This window comes from Saccopteryx bilineata, chromosome 7, assembly GCF_036850765.1.
Source record: "Saccopteryx bilineata isolate mSacBil1 chromosome 7, mSacBil1_pri_phased_curated, whole genome shotgun sequence".
In the NCBI taxonomy this organism is placed as follows: Eukaryota; Metazoa; Chordata; class Mammalia; order Chiroptera; family Emballonuridae; genus Saccopteryx; species Saccopteryx bilineata.
In genome coordinates this window covers 53,154,056-53,177,463 of record NC_089496.1, presented here as the reverse complement: position 1 = coordinate 53,177,463, position 23,408 = coordinate 53,154,056, and the positions used below count along the sequence as shown (strand labels likewise).

At 43.9% G+C, this 23,408-nt stretch overlaps 2 protein-coding genes across 2 annotated transcripts in view; one reads left to right on the top strand and one right to left on the bottom strand.

Moving 5' to 3' along the window:
- Positions 1-23,408, top strand: part of IMMP2L (inner mitochondrial membrane peptidase subunit 2) — a 650,984-nt gene that overhangs the window by 289,489 nt on the left and 338,087 nt on the right. The window lies entirely within an intron of this gene.
- Positions 16,511-23,408, bottom strand: part of LRRN3 (leucine rich repeat neuronal 3) — a 37,477-nt gene continuing 30,579 nt past the window's right edge. Inside the window, exon 2 of the mRNA XM_066239963.1 lies at positions 16,511-19,516. Within this exon, the coding sequence (XP_066096060.1) occupies positions 17,021-19,150 (2,130 nt within the window). The 5' untranslated portion in view covers positions 19,151-19,516 and the 3' untranslated portion in view covers positions 16,511-17,020. The remainder of the gene's footprint in view (positions 19,517-23,408) is intronic.

Sequence of the window (23,408 nt, the reverse complement as noted above, 5' to 3'; positions counted from 1 at the left end):
CCGGGATTCTCCTCCATTGTAGACAGAGTAGACAGGAAGAGACTATTTCCAGCAGAGCTCTCCATGGCAGTAATTTTTGACTCACTTTGTCTCTCAGCCATTGACCCAAGTGGCTAGAGACTTACCCTTTCCTAAGAAGAGGAGGTGATTTTTTTTTTCTCCTTAAGAAGCCAAACAGCCTTAATGACTTAGAGAACAGCATGGAATTATCGTTAGTATGAGCAAGGAGCGGTACCATAGTTTTAGGCAGATGAAAGTGTTTTCAGTTCTCGCAACCGATGATGACGTTGGTGAGACGTTCAGGTATTTCTGGAATTGCCAAAGCCATCTATCTGGTCCAAGTGCCGTGGCCTCGTTAGCTTGACCCCTGCCCGATGCTATTTCTTAGCCTTCTCTTCATTTGTGTTCCAGACTTTTCTGAAGTGTATGTGTATATATATGTGTATATATATATGTGTATATATATGTGTATATATATATACATACATATATATATATATACTGTTAAGTGTAGTCTTTGAAAGGCACACAGCTATTGCTTTGAATTTTATTTGGATCAGAACCCTGCAGAGGACATGTGCAAGCTGATACCATCCGGTGTTGGCTCACCGAGCTCAGGAATGTATGCTCCTGTCCAGCAGGCTCACATTAGTGGGTCATTGAGGCTTCATGTCAGGTCGGCCTTTGCCAAACGAGTTTTTTTTTTTTTTTTTTTTGTATTTTTCTGAAGCTGGAAACGGGGAGGCAGTCAGACAGACTCCCACATGCACCTGACCGGGATCCACCCGGCATGCCCACGAGGGGGCGATGCTCTGCCCCTCCTGGGGCATCGCTCTGTTGTGACCAGAGTCACTCTAGCGCCTGGGGCACAGGCCAAGGAACCATCCCCAGCGCCCGGGCCATCCCTGCTCCAATGGAGCCTCGCTGCGGGAGGGGAAGAGAAAGACAGAGAGGAAGGAGAGGGGAAGGGGTGGAGTAGCAGATGGGCGCTTCTCCTGTGTGCCCTGGCCGGGAATCGAACTCGGGACTTCTACACGCCAGGCCGACGCTCTACCACTGAGCCAACCGGCCAGGGCCCCAACCGAATTTTGAAAGGGCAGTGAGAGCAGGTGAGGAGACGCCCACATGTAATGACAACTCAGCGAGCACTGCAGGTGGACAAAAGGCTCTGTCCTCTTACATGCCAGGTCCCGGTGGGTCTCCCCTTCTCTCGCCGGTTCCAACCCAGGCTGTCGTCTCTCCCTTTGTTCTCACCTCACCTGTCAGTCTCTTTTTATGTCACTGTTTTTTGTTGGGCTTTTTGATTTTTTTTTTTTTGAGACTTAATTTGCTCTATTTGTGTCTCTCCCCTTTCTTTTCTGCTCTTTTTTTTATTTATTTTTCACTCCTGTTCATTGTGCTCAAGAAAATAACATAAGTAGGAAATTGAATTGTAATTGTAACCGGGGCTCAGCAGAGGAGACAATAGGAAGGGCAGAAGTAACCCGAGCAGTTAAAATTCAAGTTTCAGTTTTTGAAGAAGTTGTGATGCCAGCAGCCTAAGGCGGTCTTGTCGGAGAAAGAATTCTAGTTTTTCTTTTTGCTGGGAAATTGGGAGGTGAACCCAGTTTTCAGCAGGTGGATCCCCCTTAATAGGTGTTCTCTTTTCCTGGCTCAAAATAGGACTTCTAATTTGGAGGAAAAATGTAATTTCTTTTTTTTTTTTTAATTTTAGAAAATGGAAACATTGCTGTTTTTTATAAAGAAACTAGGCACTATTTTGCATCTTCTGTTACAAAAAGGACAACTTTCTAGATAGGAGAGATGATTAAGTTGCATATCAGGATCAGGTTAATTACTATTATCTAGAGTTTTCACAAAATACATCTGGAAGCCACTTAATTGCTCTTACATTCCTTATCTTTTTTTCTTTCCACCTAGTTTTTTTTTTTTTTTCTATCAGAGATTAGTATCTAAAGGCTTGCAGGACAGGTGAATAGCTGGTCCATCTCTGTAAGCCCTGCAGCTTCTAATAGTTTACTTTCTTGGTAAATAACTAAGGGACAAAGAAATAGCAACCTCAACCAGTCTCCGGCCATTGTTCTAGTTTATTAGACTCATTTAGGATTTGGGCCTTTGGGTAATGGTGCCACTGAGCCCCCCAGAGCGGTAAAACTGTGTCTTAATTTAGCCTTTCATTAGCTTGGTTCCAAAAAAAAATGTTCTTCATTGTACAAAGCAAATAGGGCCAAGATGAAAATTCAGGGTTTAGCCCTTCTGGGGGTGAAATACGGGCCACCCCGTGGAGACTGTGTGACTTCGCTCACTCACGCATCCTCGTAAGAGCCAAGCAGACCTTTCAAGAAAGGGGTCCACAATGAGCATTTTTACCCATCGCCTTAACTCAAAAATATTTAGCACTCTAGTCTCTTCTGCTGTGTTTGTGGTATTTAATGCATCATCACCTTCAATATTTAACATCTTTAATAACTTTCCTTCCCAGATGCAGACTGTTCTGTTTCACCTTAAAGAGATAATAAAGGTTAAAAGTCAGTTGTATTACTTGAAGGTGCACAGATGCTAAGCTATTTCAGGTCACTGACCACATAATAATTTCTGGCATTCTTCCTTGACGGGGCAACCCGCGATTCTTTCGGGTTTGTAAGGACGGAGTAGGACTTCAGGTAAATTAAAAAACAGCAATAACCAGGGGAATGTTATGTCCCTAGAACCTTCTCTCTCCTCTTTTTCTTGAAGCCACACCCACTTTCTGTCAGGACCGCTTTGATTTATTGTAAGTAGTTTTGCCGTCTGGGTTTTACCTGTAACTTACCCAGGACTGGGAACGAGTGATGTCATTTGTTTGTTTGTGAATGGCTATTAAAATTTAAGACGGGTCATGCAGGATATATAGGAGGCAGTGAATTCTACCGAGTGGGCAACAGGAAGCTTACATCATACAAATGACTAATACAATCAATAATAACACAAGAACACACTCCCTGTTTCGTGGCCTCGCCACTGTAGACCTACTTTGCCCTCCCCCCCCCCCCACCCCTGTACTGCTTATGTAACAAAAAGCAGGTGCCCTCATGATAGGGGCTACGCTGTAGTGGATAGACGGTGTTATATTGAGCGGGACACTTGAAACCATGTCAACACAATACATTAAAAATAAATTTAAAAAGCAGCTGCCTCAACTCAACAGGAAGGCACACTGCTTCCTTCTTTCTTTGCTCCTGTGGCCCCCGGAGTCAGCGTAGGGCGCGGGGTGTCCGTGCTGGTGGAATGGCAGGTCATTGGGCAGAGTGAGCCCCTTTGGTTATTTTCGTCGTGAGAGGGCACCCTGGGTGCGCTGGTGCCCAGCAGACACACGCAGAGGACAGCCTTTAGCTGGAGGCTCCAGTAGATAGATCAAAGGCATCAGATTACCTCGGGCTGTTGCACAGTCTCCCTCTTCAGCAAACCATACTGAAAAGAATAAATGGGAGACCTTTTGGCCACGTAAAGTGTGTTTATACAAAGTGGTAGTGATTCCGCCTGAACGCGACTCGTATTTCCTAGTGAGATTTTTAAAAGTATAATTTCTTCCTCCCTCAGTCCTCCTGTTCCAGTTCTCACAGAGGCACAGCAGTGACGTCTGTTCTTTGGTGACGCTGTGGGGTTACCACTTGGTTTTAAGAAACTAAACTGCTTGTGACTCTGCCTTTTCTCGCTCAGAGCACCGAGGTGGCAATTTAATATCTTTCCCCCTCACATCATATTATTATTTTTCCCTATCATTTGCCCGGCCTCTTGGCTTATCGAGCTTGATTACGTTTGCCTGTTCTTACTCGGAGAAATGTGGTCTGAAAAGTGTGAAATGGAAAAATTGGTCTTTCTAAGCGTATAACGTAATAAGCCATTGTTTTGGGTAAGTTTTCTTCTGCATGATGGAGAATTGTAATTCTGGCTTAATATCTTCTTTTTCTTTTCTGTCACGATTAGGAAATGGTGAAATGACTCATCAGCAACCTGGTAAACACTGATTTAAAGAATTCTTTACTTCAACCTGACTGGATGGTGGTGCAGTAGATAGAGCGTTGGAGTAGGATGCGGAAGACCCAGGTTCAAAACCCCGAGGTCACTGGCTTAAGCGTGGGCTCACCTGGTTTGAGCACAGCTCAGCAACTTGAACCCAAGTTTGCTGGCTTGATCAAGGGGTCACTAGCTCTGCTGTAGCCCCACGGTCAAGGCACATATGAGAAAGCAATCAATGAACAACTAAGGAGCCACAACAAAGAATTGATGCTTCTTATCTCCTTCCCTCCCTTCCTGTCTGTCTGTCTGTCTGTCCCTCTCTCTGTCTCTGTCAAAAAAAGAAAAAAAAAGAAAAGGAATTCTTTACTTCAAACAGAAAGAAAAAAACAAAACATTTTTATAAGAGCATCTAAATATCTCTTCCTGCACGATGGGTAGTATCCACTGAATATAGAATGAATCATTCTTGAAGTGTCATTTTACCTTCTTTTTCTGTTTGCATTTATACTATTCCATTGTAAATGCTGTCAGTGAACTGAGGGGAAGGCAGTGTATCACCCTTTCCCTCATCATTTGTCATCTGTCGCCGTGGGGTGCTGAACTGAGCCACCATAACTTTGCTACATTCCAGCTTGACCGAGAACTCTGGTTCACATCCTGGATTTGTTCATTTCTCTCCGCTTATAGTAGGTTGAGCTGTGTCCCCAGAAAGGACATGGTCAAGTTCTAACCCCAGTCCTGTGAAGGTGACATTATTTTGAAATAGGGGTATTTACAGATGTAATCAACTTAAGATGAGGCCATACTGGAATGAGTCCAATGTCTGCTCCTCTCCCAGGAGGAAGGAGGTGCAGCTTCGTGGGAGGAAGGCTGTGTGCTACTTTTTGCAGCAGCCCCAGGAAACAGATCCACACTTCCGGTCTCTGAATGAACCTCCCAGAAGCATTCCTCCCTGAGAGCTGTGCGGACTACTAATGGGCATTCTTGCTTAGAGACCTGTGAGGGGTTTCTCTGAAAGTCTCTTGATCTTGTGATTGTAAGATGTTTTCTACTCTTGGAGAGGTGATGAGTTCTCAGACAGATGCGTTGCAGATATAGTAGTTATGGTCCTGGGGTCTTCCCTAATCCGTGGGGACACCGGGAACACTGGAGTCGTACAGATGTGGGGTTGCATCCCAGCCCCTCCTCTGGGGCACGTTATTGGCTCTTCTAAGGCTCAGGACATGTGGAGTGTATGCCCCTTCGACCCCCCCCACTTCCCTCTCGCAGCCAGGGATAGCGGCTGCTGCCCCTCCTCTCTCCCACGCCCCCTGACCATCCTGCAGGGAAGAGACACACCAGTCAGCTGTTAGCTAATTGCTACAGAAAGGAGAGCCAAGTGGCAGTTCCTCCGTCGCTGCTTGCCTTGTGGTTTGTGTCCGAGGGCGGGAGGGCCCGTCGGTGCTCAGTGGTTTTCAGAGTATGGGTCATGACTCCTTAGCGGTTAATGAAATCAGTGACTAGATCACCCAGCTTTTCCAAAAGCAAACTAGAATAGAACAGAAAATACCCCCTTGCACGGGACAGAGTAAGAATGATGTGTGTGCGTATGAAATTAAAAACTTTTGGCATGTGTGTGTGTTGCAATGTATTATAATTATTTTTAATGTGGAAAATAATTAAAAACCTGCTCAGAAACCAAACAGCTAAGCAGAAACATGCTTTAGGTAAGTTAATCTGCACTCTCCTACCTGGTATCCTTTTAACTCATGATGGAGTTTGACTACTGTTATTACATTAAGCAAGAGAACAACCAAGATGTACAATTTAAAAGTAATTTAAAGTAATTTGAAAATTAAAAAAAAATGATAATTATTGGGGTGACATTGGTTACTAAAATTATATGGGTCTCAGGCGAACAATTCTACAGTGCATCCTCTGTATGTTGTGTTGTGTGTTCACCACCCCGAGTCAGGGCTCCCTCCGTCCCCAGGGGGCGGGGACGGAGAGGTGGAGCAGGGCAAAGGGAGACTGTCATTCGCTTTCTGTTTGAGCAGCTAGGTTGTCTTTCTGGTTGCAACCCATGCCTTGCAGCCCCGCCCGTTTCTCTGGTGACCGTGGCACCGAGCCGGTGCGGTTTCTCTGCTTCTCCTGCCCAGCCCTGGGTCTGTGCCAGTCTTTTTTTTTTTTTTTTTTTTTCATTTTTCCGAAGCTGGAAACGGGGAGGCAGTCAGACAGACTCCCGCATGCGCCCCACTGGGATCCACCCGGCATGCCCACCAGGGGGCAGCGATGCTCTGCCCATCCGGGGTGTCACTCTGCTGCAACCAGAGTCATTCTAGCGCCTGGGGCAGAGGCCAAGGAGCCATCCCCAGCACCCGGGCCAACTTTGCTCCAATGGAGCCTCGGCTGCAGGAGGGGAAGAGACAGAGAGGAAGGAGAGGGGGAGGGTGGAGAAGCAGATGGGCTCTTCTCCTGTGTGCCCTGGCCGGGAATCGAACCCGGGACTCCTGCACACCAGGCCGACGCTCTACTGCTGAGCCAACCGGCCAGGGCCTGTGCCAGTCTTTATCAGACTTCTGACTATAGAGATTCCTAATTCCCTGCTCATACTATAATTGCTGATGTGAAGTTATTAGACCACCCCTGCTAACCGCTGAAGGACACGGACCTACGAGGCCATACTAGTTCTTGGGAGAAAGTCTAAGGCTTGTCATGGATGCCAGCTAACTGTCAATGTGCTTTCACACGAAGACCAAATCCTTGTCGCCATGGCTCATAGGAACTTACCAGCGAAGCCTTGGTCAGTTACTTACACTTTCTAAGCCTGCACATTCTCACCTATAATATACAGTATGCATACTGTTAGACTCTCCCACACAGGGGTTCAGTGAGCTTATCTGTAAGGTAGAGACTGGCGCTGACTCGCTGCTGGTGATGGGGACATTGGGATGTTGCTGACCACAGGGTGTGGCATCAGGATGGCGAGCCTTCACTGCCTGTGGGTGGTTGACCCTCCTTTCTCTTGAAAATAGTGGAGGAGTTTAGCTTAGCGTTGCTCCCCAAACAAAGACCTTCGAGCTGGCCTTCTGCGGCCTGTGCTGTGTTTTAGGAGAGGATTTGCTGACCTAGATCACCGCCAGGGAAGAGAGGCCTGAGCCACTGTAAGGATGTGGATTTCTTCCGTGCGAATTAGGGAAACCGTGAGGACAGGGCAGCATGATGGGACATGCGGGCTGCCCTGCAGAATACCCATCACATTCACCCTCTCACTCCCTGAAATAAAACTGGCGTAGGTTAGAGAGGGACAAGGTCTCAGTTTAACACGAGGGGAAAATATTTTCATTCCTGGAACTTTTCAAAATGTAATGGGCTGACACATAAGGGGCCGATGTAGTAAGAGAATGGTGACTTCCGTCCGTCACGTCGTAGGGAGGCTCTGGGGTGGGGTGAGGAGATGAAGTCTTCTTCCATCCCGACATCGGAGGCATTTGATGCTGCCTTTCACATCTGGGGAGAGTTAGTCTGGATTCGTATTTAAGGTGATGGAATCAGAAATAACATAAACTTTGAGAAAAGCAAAGTGACAGGTTTTTATAAATATATATGGGGAATGTGAGCCTCTATTCTCTCGAATTTTGTATAATAATCATGTGTTACTTTGATGATAAAATGTGTTAAGATAAAAGTACATAATTTTATCATATTTTATCATATATTTCAACAGAATAATGTGACATGATGATAGGGTTAGGGTTTCAAGTCAAGAAAAACTTGAGGAGAGGTTTGGTAGAAAACCCCTTTTGCAGCCAGATGATTTAAAGATCAGAGGTTGGCTTTTCTCAGTGAAGCAAAGAATCTTTATCGATAAGGCCGCTGCCACCGTGAGAGGCGTCGCGGATGTCTGACAGTGCGCACGTTGGAGCAGGGTGGGGGCGCTCAGCGGGCTTGCAAACGTGGCTGGTGATAATTTCACCTGATCCCTCCTTCTGCACCACCAATAATTCCTCAGGGTAGGTCAGCATAATTTCTCTGACATCACAGAGGAGATGCAGATGGTCCTGTATATTCAAGTGCCAGACGTAATGTATCTGAAAATGTCTTCTATATTAAAGAGTGCGTTACAGGTGTGTAGTCGGGAGAATTTCATAACATCCTCCGAAGTTTCAGATTTTTTGCTTTAGCTGCAAAATCTAGGGCTGCTGATCTCATTGTTCTGTGAGCACCTCAGAGGTTCTGGCTTCGGCGTGAAGCTGAACCCTGGCTTGTTCTGTCAAGACAGTTCGTGCTGAGCCCCAGACGGTTCCGACCCCATGCTCTGGGGACCCACCCCGAAAATGAGCTGCCCCGAGCATTGCAGCCTAGTGCTGGGCGGAGTGACTCTTGTCAGTGAAACTGGATTCACTCTGTTGTTTCACTTAGTAATCATTTTGTCTAACGACCCCATGGCCATTCTCTGTGATCTGTACCAGAGAGAAATGGGACAGATGCGTCTGCCCCAGAGGTGAGGGGGGACTCCTCTCCGCGCATTGAGAGCTAGTGTCCGGGGCGTGGCGGACCTCCCCCGGCATTCCCGGACAGGACACACCAGCGGTTTAAAGATCATAGCGTGGCGGATGTGCTTATACTCCGTTTGCCTTTGTTTGGAATTTCTCCCTTGGTTTCGGGTGAAAATCTCCAGCACAATATTCAAAAAACAAATGATACTGAAGAATTAAAAACTAACTAAATTGAGCCCTGGCCGGTTGGCTCAGCGGTAGAGCGTTGGCCTGGCGTGTGGGGGACCCGGGTTCAATTCCCGGCCAGGGCACATAGGAGAAGCGTCCATTTGCTTCTCCACCCCTCCCTCCTTCCTCTCTGTCTCTCTCTTCCCCTCCCGCAGCCAAGGCTCCATTGGAGCAAAGATGGCCCGGGCACTGGGATGGCTCCTCGGCCTCTGCCCCAGGCGCTAGAGTGGCTCTGGTCGCGACAGAGCGACGCCCCGGAGGGGCAGAGCATCGCCCCCTGGTGGGCAGAGCATCGCCCCTGGTGGGCGTGCCGGGTGGATCCAGGTCGGGCGCATGCGGGAGTCTGTCGGACTGTCTCTCCCCGTTTCCAGCTTCAGAAAAATACAAAAAAAAAACAAAACAAAAAAACAAAAAACTAACTAAGTTGATAGTCTAAGAAACATAATTCCTCAAGACACATTTGAGAAAATTTAATAGCAAAAGTTTCTCTAAATTTTTATGCTAAGTTTATTGTGAGGCTTATTTCTTCTACTATATTTACTATTATGTCTGCTATGTTTATTGTCCCTATTAATGTTCGTTTCCTCTCTTACTATTTCAGTGCACCTTCACAAACTTTAAATTATTGTGCCAAAAATGCACTTCTTTACTTTAAAACCTATATTAGACTTCTGGTAGACAATCTGAATAAAACATTCCCACCCGCTCTTAGGAGACCACAGTGGTGAGAAAACTGTAGAAATTCTAGAATGAGTGTCTGATTCGTGTGTCAGTACTCAGTACTTCTACAAATGACTCTTTCCTACTTTATTTTTTTTTATTAACCTATGTCATAAATAACAGAGTAATTTGTTGGTCTCTACCTGTAGACTCTATGTATCACGATGCCAGGGATTTTGTCTATTATAGCCAGTGCTGAATCTCCAGTAGCTAACATCTTGTCTGGCACAGAGTAGATCCTCGATAAATGAAGAGTACGTGAATAAAATTCATGCATGGATGAAAACACAGGTTACTCCTTACTTCTCTGCTCGTCAACTTTGCTACTAGTATTTTCCAAATCTCATTCCTTGGATGAAGTTCTACCATGAAGACAATTCATTTATAAAAAAAAAAAAACCAAGGTAGGGACATACCCTTTGGAACAGGAGCATAGTTCAGCATAGTGACTTCCAAATATTTGCAGGAAAAATTAGTACTCATTGAATTCTGAGGAACTTCTTCACACATAAAATTACTTTTGCATTCCAGATTAACTTCATAGAAGCTTATCAACCTATGAAAGTGTGTGCTTGCTTGTTTGTTTAGTGGGCCACCTTGTTTCTTCTGGGAAGATGACCAACTTCCTATATGGCCATGTAGGTTTTAATCATATGGGTAGGTTCGAGAGTGTCAACTTTTTATTTAATATTTTTCGCTGCCCCATTAATCAACAAACAGTCTGCATTAATTAACTCTAGGTTCTCCTAGAACAAATTCATTTATAGAATTGCTTAGAGCCGATTCTTAAATTCCAAAATATAAAATAGAACTGCTCAGAACCCAAGTTTTGTAATAGACAACAAGTCATCCAACAAAGCTACACTTTATGGGGGGTGGGGATGGAGAGAGAGAGAGACAGAGAGACAGAGAGAAAAGAAAGGTCCATCAGGATGCCAGACATATAGTAAGATGGTGAACGTTCATCTTCCCACATCTCTTTTTTGGATCTGGAGTTGATTTCTTAAGACCATAGCAAAGGGTTAGGCTGTACACATGCAGCTTTCATTAAATGTTTCCTTTCTTTCTTGCTAGTTTTTATCTTGCTACTCAAGTAGATATGAATGGATATTTACTCAACCGTAATATTATGTTAATAATATCGTTATTAATTGTAAGCATTTCATGTGCCAGGAGAAGTATCTCAAGCATCATGTTGTCATTTCAGGATTGAGCCTGGACTGAAACACATACAGTTAATTGGATGAGGAACCAACGTTCCCTTATCCTCACGCAGTTGTTTTTGCTAGAGTTCCTTCCTTAAATGCTGTCTGTTGGTTCCTATGTATCTGTATAGATAAATATTTTGTTAGTAGAGTGACTATTCTTTTCCATGTCATATCCATGGTCGCAAGGATTTTTATTTTTACACTCAAGGGTGTGAATTGGGTAGTAAGGATCACAAAATTAATTATATAGATTTATACATTTTTGTTTGTAAAGGTGGTTTTTAAAACCCGATCCAATAAACGATTCAATACGAAAATATATTACAATGTTGGTTTGTGGACGAATTGGCTAGGGAACAGGGATAGGAATTCCAAAAACCTTAATGTTATTCTAACACTCGGTTTCCTGCTGTTCACTTAAGTGGTTAAGGCTTCTCTGAAACCAGTATTAAAGGGCTTTTTACCAGAGCTATCTGACTTGAATCCCAGTTCTGAAAATGAGTTAATTTCTCTACACTATTCTTTTGAAGGACTCTTTTGGTGTGTATTTGACCAGATTGTTTTAATGATGGTACCTGTGATGGTTTAAGAATTATTTCTGTCTGTCTCAGCCTTGAGCCTGAGCCACGGATGACAGGGAGGCTAGTTTATTACTCTGGGTTCTCTCAATACCAGGATTAGGAGAGCCAATTTATGTTCCAGCCCGACCCCATCATTTGTTCCAGAGGCTGGTACGCATTGCAAGTGGGTATTGCGATTGGATTTTGAATCAGTAACTTCAGATATCGAGCCATATGTTTTAATGAGAAGCTGGCTTTTCCTTTCAGTGGTCACATAATGCTATTAGCTTCTTGAAAATATATTAGAGTTAGAAAATATAAATATAAACACACAATTACTGTGAGGTCTTCAAATGCTTTTACAGTTGATTCTTCTAGAAGGCTTGCCAAGGTCAAACTCTATTCTTTTAGCTATGCTTTGTTATTCTGAATGACTCTACAATAATTTTGAAATTAGAGTCGATGTTTGCTGTCACTTCATTATGTAAATACCACAGTTTGATTTTAAGAGTCAGTTGTATTGATATATCTGTGATGTATCTAACCCCTTAGTGGATGTTGAATATATGGCTTATTTGAAAGATAAGCTAAGAGCCCTCTGATGTGTATGTAAATTGAACAAGGTCAATTCAAATCTCTGTTGGATTTCTATTTTCATTGGGAATGAAAAAGAATTGTGTTGTAGTTCATGTGATATTGTCTTACCTGAGAATACTGAATGCTTACTAGTCAATTCAAGAGCCCTTTGTTATATCATTAATGGGATGTTTAGGCCAGATTTTGAAAATAATCTATATTTTATTAGATTAGTTTTCTTTAAGATTTATACTATCTTATTTTAAAGACTGGGTTTCTGGATTATGACTCTTTATTCCTATCTATAAATAGTTTTTATTTTTTGCTCATTGCAGAGATATAAAAACATAAATCAAGTTGGTGGTTGGCCTTAACAGTAAATGAAGTCCTCAGTTTTCAAATGAATACACAAAAGGAGCCACAAGGGTGTTGAAACGAGTCTGTTTCTTTCTTTTTTCCAGAACTCCCCATGGTACCGATTGCAGCATTATGATTCTAGGTGTGGTGTTCTCTCTCCAGGACAATAGCGCCGTGCTCCCTGGCAGTGCGTCAATCAGGGTGAAATACTGTAATAGAAGTGCAGGTCTGTAGAACTAAGTGTGAAAATCATTGTGGTCTTCGGGGTTAGACTGACCCCCAGATGACCATTTGGAATGTATAATATACTAAATATAAGGATGGCAGCCATTTTCTTAAACAAACAAACTTTTACTTATTTGTTATCATTTGTTTGAGAAGTTAGAAAAAAAAAGAGAGAGAAAAAGAGTGACAGAGATTGGATCAAAGAAAATGTCATCACAATATAATCACTATTCATTGTTCCCCGTCTCCTAGAATGTCAACATTGGGTTGAAGTCCAGGTCTCAAGTTATTGGAGAAATAATACAGTGAGAGTGTGGTTTTGATGTTTGTGAGAGCTGTGAAGGCATTCTATCATCATTTCCCCTTTCGCTATTCTTATTGTTTCCCATATTGATCTCTGACCTATCACTTCTGATTTTTCACGTAAAAGGCTAATCTATGGAAGTTTGTTTTCCTTCATAGTTGTTGGGAAATTTTATAAGAATTGACAATACACGTTGGCTCTCTTTGTAAAATATAGAGATGTTTTGTCAATGATAGATTATCTTTTTGAGTTGAAATCCTCATATTTCCTGAATGATCAGTCTCTCTGTGTTTAAAGTAGAGTTGCAACATCTGGGCGTTGTTGCAACTAGAGCCATGTTTAACTCTATGTTTCCCTGCCTAGAAATGGCTTATGGTAAGTGGACATGCTTTTTGACTGAAGCAGTCTAAGGATGTCATCAGCCTAGTTTCTATATAGTGCATAATAAAAATAAATTTCAGTAACAGATTTGAATTAATTTCCTTTATCAGCATGTTGTGATAAGTAAAACATTTTAGACCAAGAAAAACATCTATAATTTTCTGAGTATTATCATTGATATCTAAACTATCAGATATCAATCCAAATATCTGAGTGTTATCTGGGTCAAAGCTAGGACACTATTAAGTAACATAATGAAGGCATGTTTGGGAAAATGGTGAGCATGTAAGCCCCGTAACGGTGAAGAGTTTTCCTGTCCACTTCTGTTTTTCCAGTGACTAATAGTCATACAGGAAATATTTATTGAATGTCAACAAAAGATAGTTCAATGAATACACTAAGGTTATGCTTGCTGGTATGTAGTGTCACTTAATATTCTTATTTAATTAAAATGAAAATTTAAAAACTGAAATCAGTATGAAAATCCTGATGTATATACCATAAGTATTTCATTTTTTAAAACACAAAATGATCTGCTTATGGCTACCAGCACAGTATTGCTTGACATTGCTGACTGCTACACATTACTCTGCACATGTTTTTTATGTATTTTTGTTCAACTGGACATACTTATTTTCAGAAAATTTGAATTTTATTTAGTAGTATCAGTAAGAAAATAATTTTTTTTTAATTAAAAAAATTTTTTTTTGTATTTTTCTGAAGTTAGAAGTGGGGAGGCAGAGAGACAGATTCTCACATGTGCCCTACTGGAATCCACCTGGCATGCCCACTAGGGGGCGATGTTCTGCCCATCTGGGGCGTTGTTGCAACTAGAGCCATTCTAACATCTGAGGCGGAGGTGATGGTGCTGTCCTCAGTGCCCGGGCCAACTTTGCTCCAATGGAGCCTTGGCTGCGGGAGGGGAAGAGAGAGACAGAGAGGAAGGAGAGGGGGAGGGGTGGAGAAGCAGATGGGCATTTCTCCTGTGTGCCCTGGCTGGGAATTGAGCCGGGACTTTCACACACTGGGACGATGCTCTACCACTGAGTCGACCAGCCAGGGCTGAAAATAATTTTATTTTATTTTATTTTATTTTTTACTTTTATTTATTCATTTTAGAGAGGAGAGAGAGAGACAGAGAGGAGAGAGAGACAGGGGGGAGGAGCTGGAAGCATCAACTCCCATATGTGCCTTGACCAGGCAAGCCCAGGGTTTTGAACCGGCAACCTCAGCATTTCCAGGTCGACGCTTTATCCACTGCGCCACCACAGGTCAGGCATGAAAATAATTTTTTTAAAAATTATTTTTGTGAAATGTTTCCTTTCATATAAGATGGGGGATTCATTTGGCATTCATGGAGGTATAAGCTTCAGAGTTTTGTTATAGGTAAAATTTGCCACCGCCTCTACAGGGGATCACCAAATAGTAAGTTGTATGCCTTGAATACTTGGACCAGTGCTTAGCTGGTTTTATGAGATTTAGAGGGTAACACAGGAAGTATGAAATGCCATTCTTGTTCTTGAAGCAAATGCCTTTTCTATCTTACTGGTAACTTGGTTTAAAAGTTAATCAAGTAAACATTATCATGTTTTCTTAAAGTATCTATTTATTTGGCTGTAATAAAAAATTATTTCAGTGGTCACTAGTAGGTATCTATTCGGAGTGCTTATTTGCTAGTGTTTCTAAGAAAATGTAGCTTGAAATGGATTCTCAGCTTTACGATATGTTTGTTATAGCTCTTTATGCAGATAGGTTTAAAAGAATCATGCAAGGTACCCGAGAAAGAAAGTTTTTGCTGACCTATACAATACCTGCATCCTAATAGGCCATATTTCAGCTCCCATATTTTGACAAATAGCCCGGCTCCTAAGAAGCTCTGTCCATGGTGCTGAAACATCTCATGATGTATGAGCATGTCTTGCTGATAAATTCTAATGTCAGCCGCTGTGTGATAGCGATTCATCAGGTTGTAAAATTTGTGTTTGGGAAACACATTGAATTAGCAAGTCTCATATTTTGGTTGTGTTAAAAATAACACAGTTGGTCCTTTCGTTTTGAAGGGTTCATAACAATTACCTTCCATATTGTGAAAAACAGCTAGGGTTTAATTCGATTATGTCAATGCTATCACAAAAGCAAGTGTCTAGTATTAACAAATAAGTTGACATGACGACAGGACTGGAAATGTTTATAGGACAGTGACATGCTGATACTGTGCAGCAGACTACTGGAAGAAAAGTTAAACACTTGATTATGAACAGGCACAGCAGCAATTAACTTGGAAATGTGGTAGCTTTCTAGAGATGAGCAATTTGCTAATAAAAAAGTATGGCTTATTGTCTCAGATTTTTTTAATTGTGTCCAGTTATCTCTTTTGTACACAATACATTTATTTTGCAAGTCTATCTTTTTTGTTTGTTTTTTGTAAATGTGACTAAAACCCTAAAAGATCTTGGCTGTTGTTATTTTTTTCCAAGCAAAAACTATCCAGTTACTATATAAGACACTTAAATAATTAGTAATATTCTTGGCAGTTCAATTCAATGACGCTCAATTTTTAAAGCTGTGATTTTAGGTGCCTTAAATATAGTCATAGAGAACTGTGCTTAATTTATTACTCTAAATTTGTCTGAGAAGCTTTTCCTTCTAAATTTCTGTTGAATTCTGGAAATGTAAGTTTTGTAAGATTGTACCTATTAGCTTCTACTGATTCAGTAGATTTTAAAGAACAATTCTAAAGTTTTAGTCTTGGAAAATCCTAGTATTCTAAAATTCTAAAAATAGTTTTTATTCTGGGGAATAGGACCATCTACTTTGATCATAACAGATGTCAGTCAGCACTCATAATGTCAGTTGCTACAGAAATGTATAAATATCCTTCTTTTGTTCCTTTTGGGATTATGTAGGACATGTTGTTTAGTCGCTATGTTTGCAACACAGCAAATTATTAGAATATGTGTTTGTTATTGCAGTGAAGCGGATTGAGTATTTAGAATCACAGAGAGCGATTTGAAGATTACACCAAGATCCTTAGTCCTACTGAAATTTGGCAACATTTTCTGCAAAGCAAGCATCTTGAAGCTGAGTTACTTCTCATTATTAAAATAAGACCTTCAGTTCCTCAGATATTGATTTACATTATGTGAACTTAATAATTAAATCCACTACAAAATCTTCTTGTTCAGAAAAGAAAATCTTTAAGTGCATGCATAACTTCCTAGGGGATTTCTTTTCATCTCCAGTGAAAGGGTTAAATACGATGTTATGATTGCCTTTCCAATATTGATCAGGTGCCTTCTCCAACCCATTTCTGTGCATCATAAAAAGGTGGTTACAGAACCCAGTAAGAGCGTCCGACTCTTAGCACTGCAAATTTCATTATAGGAAAAACAGCGTTTTTTTTTTTTTAAAAAATGTTGCCATTTAAATGACATCTGGCCAGATGACATTTCCCAGAAATTATTCTTTATTTAGAAACAAAAACAAGACAAAAAGCAATTGATTTTAATCCAAAATGTATTTTTCCTTATAAAAGAGGCCCACATACTCACTGTGTCTACTCTACAGACTGTGTCCCTTTTATCACACCACGTGTCAACTCACGTTTATCTGGTCACTGTAAAAACTCGTGGCTAATACGTGTGATACAACACAGGAGGAGGTATTGCTCAGTTCAGCTACTCGTATGTACTTAAAAAAAAATACAGAAATGTTTTTTGTCCACGGTCACTGTAGTCCAGACATAAAAGGTACATGAGAGTTCTAGAAAATGGGATTATTTTATTTGGTTACCACAGTACCCTTTGAGGCCAGTGAATTCAAATGCTGAGCTTGCACACACTTCCATTGGTCAGGAGCAGCATTGGGGGAAAGCTTAAACTTCCTTCTAGAAAGGAATATTTCTCTGCTTTTTTTTTTCCCAAGCACAACTACAGTCTCGAGCTTCTCTTTGAAGTAGGTTTTAGTTGGTTGTTGGTTTTTTCTTTAAGATGTATTTGTGGGCACCCCTATAACAGTTGCTTTTACTTCCAGCGTCGTACTTTTTTCTTTGCCCGCTTCCCAGAGGGTGATCAGGGGAGGGTAAAGCTCACTGAGCGTGAAGGTGGGTTTCGGTAAGTAACTCCCAGCGTAGCTGTGTCTGGCATCGCCGTTCAGCTTCTGAGAGAGGCAGCTGAACAGACACAGCACACCGATAATCCCCAGAAAGCCCCCGAGGCAGGCCACCAACACGGCGGTGCTCCTCTTTTCGTGTTCTTCTTGGTCAGGGTCCATCCCTTTGGTGGTGACGTTAATGCACTGTTTCCGGTTTCTCTGAGAGAGGGTGGGGACGTCGATGCAGATGTGGTACTCAGTGGAGGGGTTCAGGCGGGTGAGATTGTAGACCTTGATGTCGGACGGTATTCGGGCGCTCTGGGCGGCGTGGGAGTTTTCGGTCTTGACGAAGGCTGTCCACTTGACGCTGGATTTGAGGATCTTTGAACTCGCTTTCCAAGACACCAGAACGGAATTGGCCTGGACATCTTTTATTTTGATATTCAAGGAGCCGTTGTTGTCCTGGGGAAAAGAACCATCCACTCTGACCATGACAGACTTTAAGTCGGCACCAACCAGATTAGTTGCTATGCACGTGTAGAGACCCCCCTCTGACGGGGCGATGCCGCGGATATCTAGGGTGCCCTCGGCGTGGACGTAGAACCTGTCCGTCAGGGCGTTGGGCGAGAGTTTCTGACCAGAAGGTGTTATCCAGTAGATCTCGGGCTGTGGCTCCGCCGTCGCCCTACAGTGTAAAGACACATGGCTCCCGGCTTCCAAATCCAGGTGGGTAGGTAAGCTCTCCGGCGCTATGAGAGGGAGACAGATCTCCATCATCTCCCGGAAATGCACCTGCCGGACGTTTTGACCTTGGAATTCCGGGGGGTCCACGCAGAACAGCGACTCCGGCTCCATAAACCGGACGTTGGTTTTGTTCATGTTCATCCAGCGGACGACGCAGTCGCACCGGATGGGGTTGCTGTGTATGCTGATCTCCCTGAGGTTGGGCAGGGCCTCGACGGTGCTGCGGTACAGGGCGCTGAGGGCGTTGCTGTTCAGCATGAGGGTCTCCAGCTTGGGCAGCCGGAAGAACGCGCTGGGGTGGATGTAAGACAGCCTGGGGTTGTTCGTCGCCTCTATCTTCCTCAAATCCGGCAGGTTATCCACGGCGAGACTGTCGATGGAAATGAGCTCGGGCATATTATTGATCCCCAGCTCCTTCAAGTGGAGCATATTGCTGAAGTCGCCCCTGCGTATCCTATTGATGGGGTTTTTGTTGAGATCCAAGAACTTGAGGTTGACAGCTTTCTGGAGAGCCACGTGGGGCACCTTCCTAAGCCTGTTGTCGTAAAAAGAGATGCTTTCTAAGTTTTCAAGCCCAACCAAGGCATTATCCGGTATCTCCGTGAGGTTGATGCCGGCTATCACCAGGCTGCGCAGATTGATAAGCGGCTTAAAGTTCATGTCCGTGAGGCGGATGATGGGATTCTCCCCGATCATCAGAATCTCCAGATTGGGAAGGGCATCAAACCACTTGCTGTCGATCATCTGCAGTCTGTTGGAATTGAGATGAAGCCGCAGAAGGCTGTGCAGGCCCAGAAAGGCCCCCGGCGCAATGGCCGAAAGCCAGTTGTGATTAACATAGAGCTCCTGTAAGTGGCTCAGGCCAGCCAGACACCGCTCGGGCAGCTCCGTGAGTTTGTTCTCCTCCAGGTACACAGACAGGAGACGGGGCAGCTTTTTTGCGTTAATGTTGGTGACCGAAGATAAATTGTTCTGAGACAAGTCCAGGCCGGTGAGGTTCACCGGGAAGTCGACGGAGGGCTCGATGGTGGCGATGTCGTTCGTCTGCAGGAGCAGAATCTGCGTGTCGGCGGGCAGCCCGGCTGGGAAGTGCGCAAGACCCAGGTCATTGCAGTCCACCGTGGCCGCGTCCATGTACACGGATCGGGGCGTGAACCACGGCCGGGTTTCACACGTGCATAGCTGCGGGCAGCCCGCTTTCCTCTCCGCAGCCTGTACCAGCGTCGTGGTGATCGCCAGGCCCAGGAGCACATGCATCCGGAGCGGCACGCCCTTCATCTTAGCTCGCCTCCCGGGAGATGGAACGGGCCCTGAAGGATTCCACGGTCACGGCGCCTGAGTTCAAGGAGCGGATGGGTAAGGAAGAGAGTCTCATTTGTCAAATGGGGAAGGCAGGCCACGGAGCGGCAGCGATCTCCCTCGTGGAGCTAAGTCCCCGTGCCGCAGTCACGCTGTCCAGACGGGTCACGCATGCTGGAAAAGAGGAGGTCACCGGCGCCTTTGGGGGACGAATACTGATAACGCGTTTTGCGGGTTGGTGTGCGTAGACGGTCACAGGGAACTGAGCAACTCATTTATTTAGAAGGGCAGTCGTCAAAATTCCACGCCGGTTCAGAACTTGCAGGAACAGCAGCGCAATGCTAACTGTAATAAAAAGACACGCACACACACATATATGTAAAAGAAAGAAGAAAAAGAATTAGTCCAAAAGAAAAAAAAATAGATATATATATAAGGTCTACCGGAAAGTTCTGTCCGTTTCTATCACAAGTTTCGACAGGTAAGCACATGTTTATTTGGCGCATGTGTGCCTCTCTATTTTTATCACTTAATGTATACATACTGATGTAGCAAATTAACTAAAACAAAGTTGATTCACGTTAGTCTTATGTGTGAAGCGATAGTGTACCCATGGCTACTGATAAAGTTCATTTACACCACTGTAATTTTTACGAATTTCAACAAGGAAGAAATGCTATAGAAGCATGTCTGTCGCATCCACCATATTCCCCGGACTTAGCACCCTCCGACTATCACTTGTTTTTGTCCTTACAAAATTTTTTGAAGGGCAAAAAATTCAAAAATGAAGAAGATATCAAACAAGCACTGGTTCAATTTTTCGCATCAAAAGATAAAACCTTTTTCAAAAATGGGATATACAAATTGCCCTCACGTTGGCAAGAAATCATTAATAATACTGGCAATTGTATTATTTAATAAAGTTTATTGACAATAAGAAAAATTTGTATTTTGTTTTATTCCAAAAACGGACAGAACTTTCTGGTAGACCATATATATATATATATACCATAATTAATATCCATTAGCTAATTACGGTGATTCCATATGTGATATTCTTAGAGTTGACAGTTAAGTTGGTATCTTTTGGTGACCTTAGATTGGATAGGTATTCGCCCAGATGTTGGCCAGGCTGAGAGATGGAATCCCGGGAAGGCTGACAGGGCATTAAATGTAAGGAGCATGTCTCATGCCTCATATTTCTGTTATTTCCAAATTTTACGCGTTTGTAAGTTGTAAGTTTGTTTATTATATTTGTCATGCGCTTTGACAAGTAGTTAATGGGAAAGAAAGTGATGACAGCTTTGTGCTCCTCGTGGGCGAAGTTAAAAGGTTATAGAAAAATGACGACCGTTTAGTTACAATGAGAAGCATCAGCCTCTGGTCCCTCGGGCTGCCTGGAGACGACTAGACGTACTCGTATCCAGCTGGACTCCCCAGTTTCATTCCTGCCTCTCTCCACAGCCTCCTTGGTGTAAAGTGACTCAAATTTTGCAGTGTTTGGAAGCTATGGAGTCCCAACTGGCCTTCGATGTACCTGTATATTGTCATTGAAGTGAAACTCAGACTGTTTTATTTTTCCCCTGAAAATAACTCGGGATTCCATTAGCCACTCACAGTGAAACGCTACCTTTGCACCAGCAGTAAGATGGGTACTTGGGCAGTCCTTCTTTCAAATGGGCGCTGATGTCTTTATCCCCTACAACTATGCAATGCAAAACCCAGGTGCCGTTTTAATCTGTGCTGCATTTTCAAATACTGCCCTGCTTTTACACACTCACTCCGTCAGGTGACTGTGGGTGAGAGGCGCCTGCCCGCGATGCACGCTGGGGGCGGGCCGCTGCGCCCAGCCCTGCTGGTCTGCTGGTCACGCCCCCCCCTGCCCCCTATCCCCACCCCACCCCCGTGCCCCGTGAGCCCTGCTGTGTCCGCCCTCTCTGCCAGTCCTGGCGTTCCTGATGGCATTGTCCACTGACTCTAAGATAAGACGGGGGGGCCTCAGTGACAGAGAGAAATATATCTGGGGGTGTGGTCTCTAAGGAGAGAGAGAACCTCCTTCTTCTTTTTTAATAAAAAAAAACCCCAAAACGTTGTGTTTCAAAATGAAACATCGTTTACAGTTCACACTTAAGTTTCCTCTTATCCTTTACTTCTAAGAGATGGGCTTTTACCTAAAACCAGGTCTGAAGTGCAGATAAGTACTGAGTTACCCTGACGTTGCTGTTTTCCTTCATCCGTTTGCTATCTGCATTCTCTTAGCTCCCCTTCCCGTTGTTGCTCCTCATCAATTTTTAATCTTATTTTCCAGTGACTGTTTCCATTCAGTACTCTTCCGTGTTAGTCGCAGGAGTACACCTGGTGGTTAGGCGGTCATGTGCTTTACACAGTGATATCCCCCTGAATTTCCGGCACCATCTGTGGTTATGGCAATATTACTGCCTCTGTTCCCTATGCCGTACGTTACATCCCTGGGACGGCTCTGTAACTGCTAATCTGCACTTGAAAACTTTTCAAGTAGATTCTGAGTCCCTTGACGAGAGACTCTAATCCAGCCGCCTCCCCAGTGAGGACCCCTGAGATATCCTGAGCCCCCCCAGGGCCCCCACCCTCTGGGGTCCCTGTCCCCTCTTCTCTTTCAGGTAGCTGGCCCCTCTGTTCTAGTGTTGCCCTCCAGCCCCAGGCTGTAGCGCGCCCCTCTACCCCAGAGGTCCCCTGGCCCCGGCCCCACCCCCGCCAGAGCCCGTACCTGGTCCCCCTCCCCGGGACTCACTTCCAGGCCAGCCTGGGGCTGCCTGACTGTGCCTGCCCCAATTCTGGGCACAGTGATTACACCCTAGTGGATGCTCAAGGAAATGTTTTCAAGGAACCAATACATGAATAATGTTAATTAACGAATGCATAGATTCATCTCTCTCACATACTTTAGGCAATTCGATCTGTTTAATTCCCTGACTCCAATGTTTAGCTGCTTTAACTTGCGCAAGTCTACTCATTATATAGAATGCGTTACCTGTATCACTGAAATCCAAAGGTTAAGTGTGAGTGTGATATAAGGGTTAAGTGTGAGTGTAAGATAAGGGTTAAGTGTGAGTGTAAGATAAAGGGACATTCGACTTGAAAGACAAGTCAGTCTGATACAGTATCTGTCATTTATGCCTTATTCAGTCAACCTTTAATGAGCACCTTCTGGGTCTCAGTTCTTGGGTTCACAGCTGCAGGACGAAAAGTTGACTCAGACAGGGTCCCTTCCCTTCCTAGATGGTCAGTCTGCAGGAGGGTGCAGGTGAGCAGATGGCGGTGCTGTGTCAGAGCTGATAGGGGAGCATCGAGGGGGGCCCCCCCGAAGGACACCAACATAGAAATCTGTTGCCTCTCCATTCCCAACAGGGACACAAAAGGCAAAACACATTTCTGCACGTTCCCACGAATGACTGGGCTGCGGACTGAGAAATCACAGCTTCTGCCGGTGAATGGGTCGGATGTCTTTGTCCATCAGCTCAAAGTGATGCCTGCATCCTAGAGAGGTTACCGGTGAAACGTGTGTGTGTGTGTGGGTGTGTGTGTGGGGAGTGTTAACAATGCTGCTTTTTATTTTTAAATCATTCTTCTGAGTCTTTTTTCCAAATTTATATCCAACATCTAATTAGAAACTCTTTCTGACCTTGTTCCCTCCTTTATATAGTCGCATGCCCGAAAGGACCGCATTTGAACTAGATTTATCTTTATTTGGAATTAAGGAGAGTTCTTCTAGTGGTGAATGGGTTCACGCTTTATTTCCCCAGATCTCGTAGGAAGCAGTTGTCAGCATGGGAAGCACAGCAGGGGGCATGGACTGACTGTGTGCTTTCCTTTATTGTAAGATTGGTTTGGGTTTTTTTTGTTGTTGTTGTTCTCATGTCTTTGGAGCTGATTGTGGGGCTTTCACTAACGGAGAGCTTGCCGTGGGCTGTCTGCGGGATAGTGAGGCGGCCCGAACATCTTCCACAGCGCCTTACGGGTTTCAGAGCCTTGCTTATTCGCTGTTTATTTTCTGTTAACAGGGACACTGTGAGAGGGCGTGGGGAGGAATTTTAGCTCCCACATTTTAGGTGATGGTGTTGAGGCCCACGTGGGGAGGTCACACAGCTAAGGAATGATGGTGTGGGATTAGAAGCCAGGTTTTGTCTTCCAGACTGCCGCTCCTCCTAGGAACCCACATTGCATTGCTCTGCGGAGAAGAGATGAGATAATTTAAACT